Raw genomic sequence first — 17,286 nt, 5'->3', positions numbered from 1 at the left:
AAGGACACTGGGCTGGTGTTGGGGGTGACCTTGATCAAAGAATACAGTGGTCTCAGTTACAAGACTTTAATGTGAGAGAATACGTAAGAAATTCTTCCCTGAGCTCTACCAGTTACTGAAAGGAAAAGCTGGTGCTGGGTAGCCCTCCACACCACTGACTGATGAATTTCAGCACATCCTGGCACACCGGGCTGTGGGAGGTCTGTGAGGACAAGGAAAGAAGATGAGAGGAACTCATTAGTGCTGAGAAAACATTCCTGATATAAAGACAATCAGCTCCATCTCAGTCTGGGGAGCAGGATTCAGGGCCTGCAGCTGCCTTCTTGACGATCCCACCCACCCTTCTGGTGGTTTGTTGTTTTTCTTCAGTGCTGCTCTCCCTACCCTCATCCTTCAAGTCTTCCTGTCTAACCTTGATAGCCATAAGGAACTCATTCCAGTTGTCCTTGTTAGCTGCTTTCCCTGGCCGCTTAAATTCAATTTTGTTCCTCAGAATGGGGTATCCTGTCGGGGAAGAAAAAAAAATGAACTGGGGTTTGAGAGGGACTGAGGAGGGAAAACAATGAGCAATTTTGGGTACAAAGTACAATGTTCTTGTCTTCTGCATCCTTTACTGAATCACAGTAAAATAGTTTCTTGATCCTGCCGTTTTTCCCTCCTTTCTACCCACCACAGAATATGAGGTGCTGTAGGGTTCTGTACCGGTAATGAGGCAGGGCAGTGCCCGAACTCCAGTGCTTGCTGCCACCAGGGAAGCTTCATAGGCACTGCGCTCATCCCGAGGCAGGACTTGTTCCAGCCGCTGGTCCATTGAGACTGTGAGCACCCAGTCTCGAACCTCTTCTCTCTGAGCCTCCTGGGAAGGACAGAGGGAGCAGCAGCTTCACACAGGGCAGGGCAAGTGGAGGGTGGTGAGTGAGGGGGTTTGCTAAGCCATCATCCTGTGCACCACGTTTTACCCATAAATGAGTCTCCTTGGACTGGGGGTCACAGTCACAGCCTTAGCTTTTTCCTCTGAAGGAATGGTGAGGGCTGAGGCCCTTCCAAAGATGTTGCTGACTGATGCCCATTACAAAGGGTTGGGAAGACCAACCTAAAATGTCCTCTCTTCTCAGTGCACTCACACTGGTAAGGCCTCCCATTCTTCAGTCCTGTGCCCTTACCGGTATGTGCTGCTTGGCTGGGAGTGGCACCTCAAAGGGAATGTCTGTGTCCTGAAAGTCAGAGTGGTCAAGGGCATCCAGAGTGCCTTCTTCGATTGCCTGTGGCAGAGTGGGCAGCCATGAGATAGGCACAGCTCGTGACCGGCAAAACCTCCCAACCTCTGGACACAACTTGCCTACTCACATCAGTCAGATCCAAAAAGCGGTTGAGGAAAATGAATGCCATGTTCTCCCAGCCAACTGCCTGCAACACAGAAAAGTTGCAAGTAGGAGTGAGCAGCTGAGCTGGACACTGCTTTTCCAGGATGCAAGGGGAAGAATCCAGGAAGATACAGGAAAACAATATCTTCCATAACAACAGCCCACACTCAGCTCTGAACTACCTGAGCAGATGGGATAGTTTACTTTCCAACTTTTCATTTCCTTATTTCCTCGGCCCCACCCTTCCTTGTCCCAGCTCACCTTGGCAGCAACGCCTGCTTCATAGAAGGCCTTGTCTGCAGGTAGTAGTTGGGTGTGACGTAAGAGAGAAACAGAAAGCCTGGCGGCCACAGTTTCCTACAGATTAAAGTCAGAGCATTATGATCCTGGCACTATAGTGACTGGGCTACCAGACCAATATCTTATAACTAAGGCAACCACAGAACCAGAAAACCAACAATGAAAATTAAATTGCTCTGGATTTGAAGCAGTTCTGGGTCTTAGTTTTCTTCATCTGCACAAGAGAACTGGGCCTAGATTATTTCTAAATTTCCTTCCACTTCTAGAATTCTATCATCCTAGTATAGGAACTAAATGTACAATATACTATCATGAATAAGCCAAAGGTATGTATATATTATAAGAGGTCAATACAGAAATCATGGGATTTGAATGCTTAAGCATAATGTGGCTGGAACAGTGTGAGCCCAGAGCTCTAAGAAGGTCAAAGGAGTACAGGAAGAAAACCATCTCAGCCAGGGTTAAAGATTCATTTAAAGAGAAGAGAAGCTAGGAGAGAAGTGGGCTGAGCTTGAGAATCCAGAACTTGAATTCATTCAACTTCATATACTGGAAGATGTGTCCATAAGACTGAATACTCCTTCTGCCTCCATCTCACCAGCTGTTTGACACTCTGGGCTGCAGAGCGAGTGGCATAGTAATGAGCAATCAGCAGCATCGTCTCGAACTCCTCATGGGCTGGAGAGTTCGCCTCACTGGACTTCACCAGGTTTTCACACTAGAGCAGAAGAGCCACAGCCTGGGTCAGGGGTCAGAGGATGCCAGGGCCATAGAGTGGTCAACTGATGGCCACCTGGACAGAGGAAGGTACAATACATCTGAGGGTAAAGGTTCATGTGCATGAAAGAAGAGACGAGGACAGGGACAGGTGGAGTAGCCTTTTCACTCTGTTGTTGACCGGACTTCCTCACCAGGTTGAAGAGGACATCCCGAAGATCAGCCCAGTTGTGATAGGCCTCAGCACTGTTGGTCCCAGGTGAGCTCACCATGTCAGTGAAGATCCTTTTGTAGATGTTGAAGTTCTGGAAGTAGAGGGGGAAAGGAGAGCTGAGTGAGAAGGGGCTAACTAGAAGAAAAAGTCAGTGGAAGTGGGGCCAAAGAGAGGAAAACAGGCTGTAAATATGTATGTGGAGAAGGAAGGGGACAATAATGCAGAAAGTGTTTACTATTTTTAGGGATGAGAAAGAAGAGTAAGAAAATAACTATTTCTTACTAATTGGTACTTTGTGAGTGTGGGAAAATGTGTGAATGTGAATGCACAGTCACGGTGTTAATGGGCTAATATTCTAGAGAGCTGTGATGCTCAGATAGGAGAGTGGTGTTTATTCTCTGGAGGAAGTTAATAAGGCCCTAGAGGTGTGTGCAGGATTCCTCTCTGAAAGACTGTTCCCTGTGTATTAGCTAAGAGCATGGGGAGGTTGGGTGTTTCTTCAAAGGGTAAATTCTCCAGAGGCTGTATATTTCAGAAGAGACTAGGTGGGGTCTCTGGGAATGATACTAATGAAAGAATCCTTTGAGAAGACAGTTCCTGAGAGGATGTGTAGTTCTTTTTTTTTTTTTTTAAATATTTTATTTTTTTCCTTTTTCTCCCCAAAGCCCCCTGGTACACAGTTGTATATTCTTCGTTGTGGGTCCTTCTAGCTGTGGCATGTGGGACGCTGCCTCAGCATGGTCTGATGAGCAGTACCATGTCCGCGCCCAGGATTCAAACCAACAAAACACTGGGCCACCTGCAGCGGAGCGTGCGAACCTAACCACTCTGCCACAGGGCCAGCCCCAAGATGGGTAGTTCTTGAAGAGAAGGTAAGACTTTCCTCGAGCAAACATTCGCCCCAAGGAGCAGGCTGGTACCTGTGGGTTAGCAGGGGCTCCGTGTTGCACATACAGGGCCAGTGCCTGGGCATAGCCACCTTCTCGGATCAGGTGAGTCGCATACAATGCTACGTACTTGTGCAGAATCTTGTAGTTCTGTCCCAGGGGTGAAGGAAAAGCATGGGGAGATTGGGATCAGTAAGACCAGACAGTGAGGGTTGGGTGGGGAGTTGAAGGTGTGGATTTGTTTAGGAGGCAAAGGGCATATACAAGCCAGGCCCAGGTAGGCCTTTGACCCCAACTTCAGAGTGTGAGAGACTGAACTCTCTGATGCTGATTAGAGATCTTTGGGGTTTGAGCTTTGGAGGGAGTAAGAGGGATACAGCTCTCGGGCAGGGGAGGAGTCAAGGGAAAATGTACAGAAGAGCTGGGAACAGGAGGAAAAGAACAGTACCTGCTTGGTAGCCGTGTCAATGCACTTGTCCCACTGGCCCTGCTCCACATACAGGTCCAAAGCAGCCACGACATCCACACCCACCAGCTATGGATCAGTTGAAAAGACACAGTTACATGAGGAAAGAGATGACACGAGGCGGAGAAGAGGGAGAGAATCTCTTGAGCCTCTCTGTGCCTTCTGCCTCCTGCTAACTCTGCAAGTCTCACCGAGTCCACTTTGCCCTGGTTCTTGAGGAACTCTTTATAATGCTGGTCCACATAGTCTTCATACCTGTGAAGATGTATCAGATCTCACATTTCATGGTCCAGGGACGCACACCCTTCCTGGGAGAACTTTCTCCCAGTCTTTACAAAAGGAAGTAAAAGAGAATTTCCCACTGAGGAGGGGTTGTGAGCTTACCGTGGATCTAACTCCTTGGCCACACGCTTGGCCTTGTTCCACTCCTCACCCTCAATGAAAGCATCGATTGCTTCCTTGACTAGGTCCAGGTTCAGATAGAGCTCTGCAGCCTGCATGGGGGGAAATCAGAGATTGGAGGCCATCTTTCCCCTTCACTCCCTAGTCTTTCCTCTGTGAGCTCTCCTGTTTCCCCAGAACTGCACGCCATGTGTGCCAAGAAACCCACCTCACACACTCTCCTGGCTGTAGATGTCACCATTCCACCCATCTCTGTAGAATCTATTTCTTTTCAGTCCCAGCACCCTACTTACTGCACTGTGCTTTCCAATTCCAATCAGCTGAGGTCCTACAGCCCGAATTACTTCCAGACTGCGTTGGGGAGGCAGAAACTTGATGGAGAGTTCGGCTGCCTGTGTGGTTGAACAGAAGATGGAAATGGGTAGGAGAGACAAATACCGCTGGGGCTCCTCGGCCTGATCTATTTTTTCTCTCCAGTTGCCAACTTTCTCTCTTGCACTCTCCCTCACCTTCCACGTTCCTGGGCAAAAACTGCCTCATGGTCCATTGTGCCTTTAAATGCTCATCAGTGGACCTATCTGTTCCTCTCAGCTCATCTTCTTTCAGACACTCTCTTTGCTGTCTGAGGTCACTGCATTTGGTCCTGCCAACTTTGAAAAACTGGTTTCTCAAGTCTTTGTCACAAACAGAATCTTGGTAGCATGGTATAGAGAAAGAACTCCTAAAATATGAGTCCAGGGCATTCTGCAACTATTTGTGTTGGGCTTTTCTGAGCCTCAGTTTCTTCATCTGTAAGACTTATGGTGAGTGTAGATACGTACTGTCCAGAACAGAAGCACTAGTCACATGTGGCTAGTCCCAACTGAGATGTGCTGTAAGCTTAAATACACACTGGATTTCAAAGACACTTTAGTATGAAAAAAAGAATGTAAAATATATTGATTACATGTTGAAATAATAGTTTAGATATATTGGATTAAATAAAATATGTTAAAATTATTTTCACCTGTATCTTTTTTACTTATTTGAATGAGGCTGCTAGAAAATTTTAAATTACATGTGTGACTTGCCTATGTGACTTGCATTATTTTTCAGTTGGACAGTGCTGGTCTAGATGATCTTGGAGACACCTTCCAACCCTAAAACTCAGCAATTCTACAAACCCAAGTGTTCTATAAGCTCATTCTATTTCCATTCTGGTGCTGACATCCTGAGCAGATTTTAATTTCCATATGGTCCAATTTAGCTATAGTCTATGCTAAACCTCCTGGTCTTTCCCCCACCTATTCTTGCCTCTTTCTTTACCTGCCAAATCCTTCAAAGCTTAAAGTGCCCCCATCCAGGAAGCCATCCTCTGACTAATCCAAAGAAGGTATAGTCATACACAGACCCCAGTGGACAATGCCCGAGTAAGACACAGCAGATGCTTAGTAAATACTTGCTGATTAAAATCTGCTAAACTCATACAAGCAATCATCACTTCTTCTTTATACTTCCTTCCCCTCCAACTTCTAGGGGCTCTTCAATTACAAGGCCTCAGAAACCTAAGGGAAATTCTGCAGGGGCATCATCACACCAACATTTTATTTAGGGGGCTGATCAATCTTGCCCCCTCATAAGTCCTAATACCATATTTCCTGAATCCAAGGCACATCATTTAAACTACAGATGTATCCCGATTTCAAAGGTCCTAAAATGTGATCATATATATGTCTCAGAATTGATGAAACCTATTGGCTGGGCTTACTCTGCTAGAGGCTGCTTTTCAGGAGCTGCTGGGTAGAGGAGGAGCCTCTGCTTTCTTTGTGGCCTCCCTCTAGCCTCAGCTCCAAGGCTTGGATTTGCCCTTTCAGCTCCAGTCCCAGGCCCACTTCCTCCCTCACAAAGCCTCCTCAAGGCCCTCAGCCCACAGAGATCTCACCTTTCTCTAAACTCCACTTTGAATCACACACTTTAGTCTTCACTCAGATACAATATTAATTAATTGAGCCATGTGTTAGTCTAACTTCCCCCAATTTCTAGCTGTCAGAGTTCTATCTTATATCCCCTGTTGTAGCCTTCATAGGTTCTAGATCTAGCATCTAGCAAGCACTCATTACATACCTGCTACCTGACTGAAACAAAAAGACACAGGACGAAAAAGACGGATGTCTGAGAAGGAATGCTGGGTGTGAATGGAGGCCTGGGGAAGCGGAGGGCCAGGAAATGTGTGACAGGCCTCACCTTCATCCAGCACTTCTCCACCAGGCTGCTGCTTCCTGAGTCCCGCACTTTGAGGTAACAGTCGACTGCACGGCTATACTCTCCAGCCTGTTCCCAGTGTCGAGCTTGTTCCACTAGTCCCTCCATGCCCCTGTTGAGAGGAGAGTGCTTGTGACCAGGAATGGGAAGGGGCAGCATGGCCTATCCTGTGTACACCTTGTGACCCAGCCTCCAACCTTGCCAACATTTCCTGGCCGCCTGGCTTCATACCTGGCCCCCTTCTTTGTAGCCTCCCGCTCATACTCTTCCTGCAGAGCCTCCAGCTGGCCAGGCATGTAGTCCTTGCAGATCCGCAGGGCATCACTCCATAATCCAGCCTCCTGCTCAGATTTCCGGGTATGAGGAGGGCAGAGGCAGGCATGACAGCTTCCCACTGCCACACAGGTGCTATGAGCCACTGATCTCTGGGTCCTTGGATTCTCTCCTTCCTATTATCTCTCCTTCCCCCTCCCGAATGCTAACCTTCTGGAGCTCTCTCAGTACCAGGGGTCAGTGTAGCACTCTGTGGGCTCTCATCTCCTCTGACCCTCCCCTCAAGGCCCTGAATCCAGTGCCCCACCTTATAATAATTGAGGGCCAGGCCTGGTCTCTGGGCCCGAAGCAGCAGCCCTTCTGCTTTCTGAAAGTCCTTCTCCTCCAAGGCCCCCCGGGCCTGCCCCACGAGCACCTCGGCGACGCTGTCAGGGTCATGGGCCTCAGCCACACGCTGAGCTGCCTCCCAATCCTGGTTATGGACAAACCTGCTCCCAAATGAGATTGAAGTCTCAACAATGACAGGCAAACAGCCATGTCATTGAGGGGATATGAGATTTATCAGTACTAGGTTTAGATGAAGGTGAAGATGACAATGTAAGATCCTGGGGCCATGCCTGGGAGGACAGAATTAAGGAATTTATGGGGTAACTCACATGAGGACTGCTTCCTTGGGTTTACCAGCCCTGATGAATTCAGCTTCAGCTTCTTCAAATTTACCCTAGAGGGAGAGAAAGGCAGCCACACGTGATGAGGAGACTGGGATCACAGGCAACCCAGAGACACAGGAGGTTTGATGGGCAGTGGGCTGGGGATGGAAAGGAGGGCTCTGTGGTCAGGGTCAAAAGCAATGGAGAAGGACCACATCCATACCTCATCCTCCAGGTACATAGCGTATCTGAGATGAATCTCAGGGGTTTTGTGCTTGAGCGCCAGCCGAGAGAGTTCAAAAGCAAATTCAAAGGAGCTGAAATGGAAGGTGCAGATAAAGTATGCCTACTCAATACTTCCTTTTATAAGAGGAAAAGAGAAACAGCAGGCAAAAGAAAACAGAGACAGGGAAAGGACTGAGAGGAGGAAAGGGGAAAGATTAAGAATGATAGTTGATATGAAATGACAGAGAAGCACAGAGAGATGTAAAGGAAGACATGGATCAGAAGACACTTGGAAAGGCCTGTGCTTCCCCAAGACCAGCGGACTGTGAAAGAGTGGAAGGAAGGAGGGAGCAGGAGGGAGGAGGGAGCCTCGCAGCACTACCTGGACAGGGGTAGGAAGGGTTCTTGGTGCTCCCACCACCTCCTTCTGAGCCACATGCACATTAGCAGAAAAACAGTCTCTCAAAAACGAGTCAGGCTACCCTTAGTCTGACTGAGGCAGGACGACTACTGGTGTTCCTAACATTTGCTTAAGAAAAGTTCATTTTGCATTTAACAGAATCATACTTCCATTACTCAGAAGTAAGTCACTGGCTTAGTGCATTTTAGCTTTAAAAGCTGTTCTCTCTCCACATTTCTCCATAGACCAGCCAAAGATTAAACACTGTTCTGAGCCCCTGGGGAACAGGAGCAGAATTACTAATTCATTCTTGCCTCTCTGTTAAGTCCTTTCAAGGATCTCTCCCTTCCACATTTCTTCACTCTCACCTCAGTTTTTAGAAATGCTTTTCAGTTACCCATCACATTTCTTTCCCTATATGGAGGCTCTGTCTGGAACTAGGCCAATGGAGAGAAGAAGGCTTAGGGCCTCACCAGTTGTCAGCAGCGTGGTCAATAGCAGCTTCCAGGAGTCCCAGCTTATTAAGCAGTCTAACTGCAGCCTCTCCTCCCAGGCTCTTTGCCCACAGATAGGCCACATGTTTGTGGGCATTAGCTCCTCCATGAGCCTTGGCCACCTGTAAAGCAAAGCCACCTGGCAATCCTTCAACACAGGGGTACACGGTTACTCCCTTCTCATCTCTGATCTGACTTCAGCTTTGACAAGGATGAGGTACCTGTTCTAGAACAATAGGAAGAGGACTAACTTTCAGGGTCTCTTAACTTGCTTAGGGTCCAAGAATGGATTTCAGGTAGTCCACAAACCCTTAAAACTGTATGAGAAATACTGTTTATAGGTGTGGAGATTTTCTTTTTGTAAGACTGGCACCTGAGCTAACATCTGTTGCCAATCTTTTTTTTTTCTTCTTCTTCTTCTCCCCAATGCCCCCCAGTACATAGCTGTATATTCTAGTTGTAGGTCCTTCTGGCTCTGTTATGTGGGACGCTGCCTCCTGGCTTGATGAGTGGTGCTAGGTCAGCACCCAGCATCTGAACTAGTGAAACCCTGTGGCCACCAAAGCGGAGCATGTGAACTTAACCACTCGGCCACAGGGCCGGCCCTAGGTGTGGACATTTTTCAAAGACACTCACAACCAGTTTAGAATTAGATAGTCAGTTGAGAGTGGCAAAAGAAGGGTGGATGTACTCCTGAGTGTGGCCTGGAGTCCTTACCCGGTAGGCCTCTTCCCAAAGCCCATTGGACCGGTACATGTTCACTGTTGCCTTCCATTCCTGGGCCTCGAGGTAGTGATACTCAGCCTCTGGTAGTCGGCCTTCAGCCTCCAGCTCCTGAGGAAAGGTAGGTTAGAATAGAGAGAGGAGGAGGGGGAGCCTGTTTGGGGAAGAGACAGGCAAGAACAGGAGAAGGGCTCACCTTGCCCAGATGTAGGTGTGTATCACTGAGGAGATCTGGATGGTGCTTCCCTACTAGCCGGATCATATCATCATACAACTTGTGCTTTTTGAACATGGTGATGGCAAGATCAGGCTCTTCCACTGTTACATATAGCCTGGGGATGGGAGATACACCTGGGACCTCCTAGACCCAGATTCCTGCTGTTAGTGGTCCTAAGAGATCTTGTCACTGCTTTCTGGGCAGAAGGCACATATCCTCAGACCCTGTCCCTTCCTCCAGCCCTGAAGCCTCATCTCCCTCCACATCTCCTTTGGGGCCACAGCTCACCTTTCAGCCTCACGGTACTTGCCCTGCTTCTCCATCTCCTGAGCCTGGGTGATATAGAGCACTGACACATCTTCTGGTCTCATGCACTTCATCGCCAGCTATGTAGATGCACAGAGTCAGAGAAGCCTCACAGAGCCAGGTACCCCAAGGGAAGCGGAGGGACATGCAGAGTAGTCAGGGAAGTGAGGCTTCAAGGGAACCTGTTTTCTTAGGAACTCTGAACTTTCCCAACAACCACAGGAGTTTGGTTACTGCCACTCTCCTACTCAGTTCAGGGAATTCCAAGTCTGTAAGGAGCAGAGTAGGAACTATATTCTGCTAAGGCACGAGGGTCAGAGATACCCTTTGCTGGGGACATACATTCCCATTACCTTACTCCTACTGTACCCACTGGGGTCTGGGAGCAGAAGCGAGAACGAAGTTACCAATGTGAACAGGGCTTCAGGAGTGGTACATCAGATTCTCCAGCTCCCAAGCCCATTCACTCTCTTCAGGTTTGGGAACAAGGGCCTCTCTTCATCCTTGCCTTTCCCGGAGGCTAGGGATCAAAGTTACCCAGACTATATTTTGGAACTCTTTCTCAGCTTTTAGGGGACCTGGTGAAGGGGGGAAGTCAGAAACTAAGGAAAGCGGCAACACAACCACCTCATTATCTACCTTGTGGGCTTGCTCCCAGCGGCCAGCTTGGGTGTACATGTCTATTGCATCTTTTGTCCGGTCTCCCTTAGTGTAGAGCTCCTCAGCAATCTGTAGTTGAGAGAGGTAGACGCAAAAGGTCAGAGCAGCAGCGTTAAAGCAGCCTGTAGGAGGAAAGAACAAACCTCAGCTGGGATGGAGGAGAGCCTGTGATACCATTATCGTATAATAACAGTGAAGCAAAGATGACTATGGGTGACTCAGATTTTCTACTGTTTTGAAAAAAAGACCAGCTCAAAACAGTATGAGGAAAATACAATCAGCGTTTAAGAGGGCCTCAATTTCTGCAATGCCAGGCAATTCTATATGGTAACTACGTTGGAGTTATTCATGAAGAATCACTCATGCTGGCACACGAAGAGAGCTAGCGACTTACTTTCTGTATCTGGGAGAGGGGTCTGTGTCATGTTGGAATGAAATAGGGGAAGTAAATCTCTTTTTTTCTCATTCAGGGTGGTGAACTGTTGGGCCCCAGAAAGAAGGATATGTTGAGATGGCCCCCACTTCCTCTTCTAGATTCTCTCCCTGTTATCCTGTACTTCATTGCCTCAGGCTGCAGAAAGGGGCTCTGCCTCACCTCATACTCCTGCAGAGATGCATAGTGTTGGGCCACACGAGGATAATATTTGGACGCAGTGTTCCGGTCCTGTAGATCTAATATATAAATTGCCTTCTTCCACTGGCGGGCACCCAGGGCAGCCTCAGTTGCCTTAATGGAGCACCTGGCATATTTAGGAAAGGCATAAATATGTGTGAGGAAAGAGAAAGATGGACAGAGGTAGAGACACCTCAAAAGCATACTCCAACCTACATTTTGAGATCTCTTTTCTTTTAGGCCTTGGTGCCCTTACTTGCCCCATCACCTCTCACCTTATTCCCAAATCTCCTTTGCACCCCCATACCACCATACCTGGCTTCAATGTAATGATTAATGGCTGCATCAAGCTGCTTCTGCTGCACCAAGTGGTCCCCCCACGCCTCCTCCAGTCTCACCACCTCCACTGGGAATGCCAACCGAGCCAGCTCCACCGCTGCCAGAGATAGAGACAGCATTCAGCTTAGACTTCTAGGGAAGGGACTCAGGAAAAGTAAGACAGGGAAATGAGGTGTGGGATATAGGTGAGAAGTAGAGGAATGGAGAACTAAAGCCTGTCGACCTGGCTATAGATGCACAAAATAGGAGTTGGGGGACTGGGCAAGAGTCTACAACAGTGATGGATGGATTGTAGGTGGCTGGTACCTTTCATGAATGCGTTGCCTTTACAATAGCACTCTAGGGCACGCTGTGGATTTCGGATCTTCTCAAAAAGATCACCTGCCTGTTAACACATACCATATTACTACAATGATACCCCTACTACACAAAGAATCAAGTATCAGTCCCAAAAGGAAGAGACTTAGCCACCAGTCAGGAAGGGCTATGCACTCCAAGACTCCTCTGAGTATGAGAGGGGCACTGAGCCCTGGAGATAAGTGATAGGAATAGGAAGCCAGCCATACCCTTTCATACAGTTCCCCCTTGATAAGCGCTGCGGTGATGTGTTCTACCAGCTCTGTGTTGGCCAGCAGTTCCTCTTGGGTCAGCACCAGCCGAGCAGCTTTGGCAGGTAGCCCAGCTTTGAGGTAGAGGCTGATGGCTGCTAGCCCATCCCCTTGGCTCTCCTGCAGTTCACCTGCTCGCTCCTCTTGCTGTGTGTCCATTAGCCACTGGTAGTAACCCCGGCGCAGCTTCTCCAGGGCTGGGTGCCCCTGGACATACAACAGAGAAGAACTAGAAGTCACACTGCTCCTTCCTACCCTGCAGCTTCCAGTGTTTCTCCAATCCCACTGCAGCAATGGAAACCCTCCCAGTCACCAATGTCCTAACTCCTCACCATATCAGGCCCCAGCCCCAACCCTGTTCTAGTTCCTATAGCCTTCTTGACAAGAGGAGGTTTCTGCTATTAGTGGAACCAAGATCTGAATAACTGTGGAGAAGACAGAACTGGTACCTTGGCCTCAGCCACAGCGATACACTCATCCCAACGGTGTAGCTCCTGGTACATGTCCATAGCCTCCTCAACAGCATTCTAGAGGAAGCCGGGCAGAGGAAAGAGGGACACCAAGAAGATACGAGGATGAGAAATCAGCAAGCTCTCCTGAGCCTGCCTAAGATGCCAGCCCATGTGGGCTAAAAGCCTCACCCTTTACTTATGTACAAGCAGAGGTGGATTTATTGTGCAAATAAAAGAAGCTAAGTTTTAGGGCACCTTATTTGCAGAGGCCCCTTCCCAGGCAATTTTTCTTAAAGAGGGTTCCTCAAATTGTATAAACTTCAAGGCCCACAAAACCTGGATCTATCTCCATGCACAAGAATTGCAAAGACAGGCTCTGGAGCACAGGGGGAGATAGTGGACTGTTTAGGAAAGAAAGATGTAATTATAAGGACTAACACAGAGGAGGAAATTAAGGACGATTGAAAGTACCTGTACAAACCTTTCTAAAAGTTCTCCCCAAACCTATGGAAGCCCAACTGACCAGTGCTCTTTCCTCTCCTGAGTTTGCCTTGCCTTTTTGCCCCTCTGATCCCTTCTTCCATATGGTTCCTCTTCTCCCATTACCTGTTCCAAGAAGATCATTTCAGCTAGCTTGTAGTTCTTCTCTAGCATGGCTAGACGTGCTCGGACCTGATAAAAGTCCGTTCCTTCTCCACCCTGCAGGGAAAATGGAAGTTCTGGTTATTCTGTTGGAGCTGCAGGAGCCAGTCTGTCTATGTGGGCTGAGACAGGAAGGCCAGAGAGACATGGAAGCTAAAAGACTTGGGAAAAATTTCACAGGGCTTAGAGGCTTGAGGTTTGGCAAGCAATTCTAAAATGGGCCAACCTGAGGGTGGAGGTGAGGTGGGCAGTGTAAATTAGTCACGACTGGAAAGCTAGGAATCATGGGGCTGAGTATTAAGAGAAATCTCAGCTTGAGAGACTGAATGAATTGGGGGGATAATACTTGCATATTCCCGAGACACTTGATCTGCAATCTTATTCGTCTCATGCAGGAATCGAGCTTTTGCTACATGGCCCAAAGCAGAAAAGCACCTATAGTATGGAAGCAATAATAGTAACTGTAATGTTATTATAGGATCATCATCAATTCATTGGCTCAGCAGATACAGACTGAACATCTGTAATGTGCCAGGCACTATTCTTGCCACTGGAGACACAAAGGGGATAAGACAGATGAGGGCCTTGATCGCAGGGAACTTACTTTCTAATGAAATCACATAATTAGTAAACAAAGATAATTTGAGAGAATAAAAAAGAAAATAAAATAGTGTGACATTATAGACAGTCACTGAGGTGACTATTTAAGTTGGTAGTCAGAGAAGGCCTATCTGAGGAGCTGGCATTTGAGCTGAGACCTGAATATAAGAAAAAGCCAGTCATGGCAAGATGAGCAAAAATTATTCCAGGCAGAGGGAACACCTAGTGCAGCAGGAGTGAGCTGGGCGCACTCAAAGGGCCAAAAGGATGCCAGTGCAGCTGGAGACGAATGGGCAAGTAGGTGGCTGGTATGAGAAGGAAGCAGAGGCCAATATTGTAGAGCCTTAGGAAATGGAAAGGAGTCTGGGTTTTATACTACATGTAATAGTAAGCTCCTGGAAGGTTCTGAGCAAGAAAATGACATAATCTAATTTATGTTTTTGATACCTCAGCTGCTACGGGATAAATGGATCATAGGGGTATAAGCACAGATCAGTGAGACTAATTAAGAGGCTTCGCAATACTTCATGTAGGAGATGGGGCTGGTCTGTTCGAGGGTGGAGATGGTAGAGCTGGCCAAGAGACTCAGGATATGTTTTGGAGACCCTGGATCAGAGTCCCGAGAACTTGCTGATAGTCTAGCCACGGGGAGTATGGGGAAAAAGGGATCAAGGATGATTCCTAGCCAAAATAGTAGCTCTTGGCACAGATTCTCTGATTTTTTCTTCACTACCACTACCATTCTTCTCTACCATCTTACAAGGTAAATTTAATGATTATCCCCATTTTACATAGAGATAATCAAGAAACCAAGGCTTGGAAAGGTTAGTTAACCACTCTGAGTTTACACATGTTGGTAAATGGAGCCAAAATTTGAACTCAAAAGAGTGTCAGTCCCAAGCTTGTCCTATTAACTACACTCCTATACTATACTCGGAACATACACATCCATGCATGGATTGCAGGGTGTGGGTGTTCAAAACTTTGAAGGGGCACTTAGTTACAAGAAGGGGAAGCAAAAAACAATAAAAGACATACTTCTATAATCTAGGATGGGAGGATGTTTGGAATAAGTGTACTATGGAAGGGTTCTATGACATTTGTTGGCATGGGAAGGGAAGCAATGCCTTAACACTGAGCAGGAGCAGCCCACAGGTAAGACACCCACGTGCTCAGCCCTCCTGGCTGCCTGGCACCTCACTTCTACAGTCTACCTCACCTCTCAGCAATGTGTAGCTGCCTTGCCTCTAGTGCCAGTTTACTCAAGGTTTTCCACATTGCCTCTGTTTCTGGGGTCATTTCCAGAGTCTCCAAGAAGGCTGTTGCCCTGGAGAGGGAAGGAAGAAAAGCACAAGGGATGAGTCCAGGGTCAGGAAGACACGGAGGAATAGGGGTCATGGGGGAGGGGAGGGGAGGGCCAGGCATTTATTTGCCCTTCTCGTCCAGTCTCCTCCATGGATCGCCAGGTCGTTTTTAGATATGGCCAGTTTTACAACTCATCCCAGGTCCTCCTCTCTCAGAACGAGACTTTCCTACCACCTTGCTAGCTATCAGCCCAGCCCCTCACCGAGTGTAGTTGCCGTCATCAATGGCTGTTCCAAACTCGATAAGGCCTTCATCCAGTGTGTAGGCAACTGTAGTCACACCTTCGGTCACCATCACCTCGGTCTTTCCCCCGCCCCGCTCTAGACCTACAACATCACCCTGTAAAAATTCAATGCCCCCCACCCCACCCGAATACCAGGTTAGTGTTTCCACAAACTCAACTGAAGATCAGACCCACCCTCACCCAACCCTTTACTCTCACACTGAGGGAATTACAGTGGCTTTTGTTTTCCTAACATTTAGTTTCTCTCAAGCAGATAAAAATTCCTATCTATGATAATATCCTTGGGTTAAAGTACACTCACAGTTATGCCGGCACTAATGCCTGCAGGTAAGCTGGCAGAGTGTGGCATCCACCTCTGCTTCCAGCAGTACCATGAGTACATATGTCTAAGGGTACTCCTGTTAAAATATAACTTGAACCTGGGACATACTTTTTAATGCATTGCTGGGTTCAAATGAAGAAATCACTAGGAATGCTTCCTACCCCCTCTTCCACCCTTCCTCTTAAAGAAAAGGAAGGAAGGGAGAGGAGGGAGGGAGGGAGAGAAGCAGAGTGGGAGAAAGGGAGAAGGGGAAAGAGAGGGAGAGAGAGAAGGGAGAGGGAGAGAGGGAGGGAGATGGGGAGGATGAAGGGGAAGGAGAGAAAGAGAGAGAGAAGGAGGGAGGGAGGAAGGAAGAAAGAAACAGAGAAAAAGCTAAAGAAAGCTAAAACCTGAGCTTGAGAAAATGAACGGTGAGCAAGAGAGAAGAGTACAGTTGCTCTGAAGGCAAGCACAGTCTGAGGGGACTAAACCTTGGGTCCTCCTGCAGGATGGGGAGGCCCAATCTGAGAGTCCCTCATTAAACCTGACATCTTCTCTTCAGTAAAGGGAACAAAAGAGGTATAGGGCAGTAATATGCCTGATTCCTGCGGAAGCAAACACAATTCATCTCTGGAGGAAAACGTCCATTTCAGGCCCTTGGGATTCCAAAAGACAAGATCCAATGTAACATGAGCTCATAATAAAAAAAATACCAAAATACATGTTAACAAAACACTATAAAGGAGTAAATAATAACTATAAACAACAGTTTTGGACCCCCAAGGATTTCAGATATTAAAAATCACAGTTAAGACAAAAAACAGTCACGGAATATAAAATAATCATGTGTGAAATGCTTAAAGACTTAAAAGATGAAATGAAAAATTAAGTAAGGAACAAAAGACTATCAAAAATAGGCAGATTGGAGAAAGAACCAAATAAAGCCTTATGAAAAATTTAATTTTTGAAGTAAAAAACCTCAATGAATGGTTTAAATAGCAGATTAGACAATGATGGAAGCAAATTAATGAACTGAAAGATGTATCTTAAGAATTAACCAGAATATAGCATGGAGTGAGAAGGAGAAAGGAAATATGAAAGAGAGGTTAAAAAGGCAGAGAAGAAAAGACAAGAAATCTGATATATGCCTACTTAGAGTTCTGACGAAGAAACTGGAGAATGCGAGAGAAGCGACAATGTTTGAAGAGATAATGGCTGGGACATTTCCAAGACTGATAAAAATATGTGTACCCACAAATACAGGAAGCACGATATATACCAAGCAGGATAAATAAAAGGAAATTTATATCTAGACACATTGTAGTTAAATTTCAAAACACCTAAGAAAAAGATTTTAAAAGCAACTAGAGAGAAAAGACAGATCACTTCTACAGAAAGGGTTGTTAATAAATTCTTAGACCAACAAAGGAAGTCAATCAAAGGGACAATATGTGCAAAAGGCTAAGAAAAATTAACTGTCAATCTAGAATTGGGTACTGAGTCCAAGTACCTTTCCAGAACAAAGGCTAAATTAAAAAATTTTCAGATAATCAAAAATTGAGTGTTTATCATCAAAAGACTTT

At 46.9% G+C, this 17,286-nt stretch overlaps 1 protein-coding gene across 1 annotated transcript in view; it reads right to left on the bottom strand.

The window, feature by feature from the left end:
• Positions 1-50: 50 nt before the first annotated feature.
• The window catches only part of IFT172 (intraflagellar transport 172), a 32,226-nt gene continuing 14,990 nt past the window's right edge, over positions 51-17,286 (bottom strand). Inside the window, exons 17-48 of the mRNA XM_046660269.1 lie at positions 15,361-15,497; positions 15,013-15,120; positions 13,544-13,628; positions 13,158-13,250; positions 12,549-12,626; positions 12,058-12,306; positions 11,798-11,876; positions 11,468-11,588; positions 11,135-11,279; positions 10,519-10,608; positions 9,862-9,959; positions 9,553-9,688; positions 9,351-9,467; positions 8,613-8,755; positions 7,738-7,831; positions 7,521-7,585; positions 7,172-7,352; positions 6,823-6,932; positions 6,574-6,703; positions 4,644-4,742; positions 4,333-4,442; positions 4,140-4,203; positions 3,931-4,017; positions 3,516-3,632; positions 2,576-2,686; positions 2,263-2,382; positions 1,626-1,721; positions 1,348-1,407; positions 1,164-1,262; positions 703-856; positions 413-504; positions 51-202 (exon numbers count right to left, since the gene is read on the bottom strand). Coding sequence (XP_046516225.1) covers positions 113-202; positions 413-504; positions 703-856; positions 1,164-1,262; positions 1,348-1,407; positions 1,626-1,721; positions 2,263-2,382; positions 2,576-2,686; positions 3,516-3,632; positions 3,931-4,017; positions 4,140-4,203; positions 4,333-4,442; positions 4,644-4,742; positions 6,574-6,703; positions 6,823-6,932; positions 7,172-7,352; positions 7,521-7,585; positions 7,738-7,831; positions 8,613-8,755; positions 9,351-9,467; positions 9,553-9,688; positions 9,862-9,959; positions 10,519-10,608; positions 11,135-11,279; positions 11,468-11,588; positions 11,798-11,876; positions 12,058-12,306; positions 12,549-12,626; positions 13,158-13,250; positions 13,544-13,628; positions 15,013-15,120; positions 15,361-15,497 — 3,558 coding nt within the window. The 3' untranslated portion in view covers positions 51-112. The remainder of the gene's footprint in view (positions 203-412; positions 505-702; positions 857-1,163; positions 1,263-1,347; positions 1,408-1,625; positions 1,722-2,262; positions 2,383-2,575; positions 2,687-3,515; positions 3,633-3,930; positions 4,018-4,139; positions 4,204-4,332; positions 4,443-4,643; positions 4,743-6,573; positions 6,704-6,822; positions 6,933-7,171; positions 7,353-7,520; positions 7,586-7,737; positions 7,832-8,612; positions 8,756-9,350; positions 9,468-9,552; positions 9,689-9,861; positions 9,960-10,518; positions 10,609-11,134; positions 11,280-11,467; positions 11,589-11,797; positions 11,877-12,057; positions 12,307-12,548; positions 12,627-13,157; positions 13,251-13,543; positions 13,629-15,012; positions 15,121-15,360; positions 15,498-17,286) is intronic.

The sequence above is a fragment of the Equus quagga genome, chromosome 5 (genome assembly GCF_021613505.1).
Source record: "Equus quagga isolate Etosha38 chromosome 5, UCLA_HA_Equagga_1.0, whole genome shotgun sequence".
NCBI lineage: Eukaryota > Metazoa > Chordata > Mammalia > Perissodactyla > Equidae > Equus > Equus quagga.
Note: the sequence above shows the minus strand (reverse complement) of the source record. Positions and strands in the feature narration are given on the sequence as shown.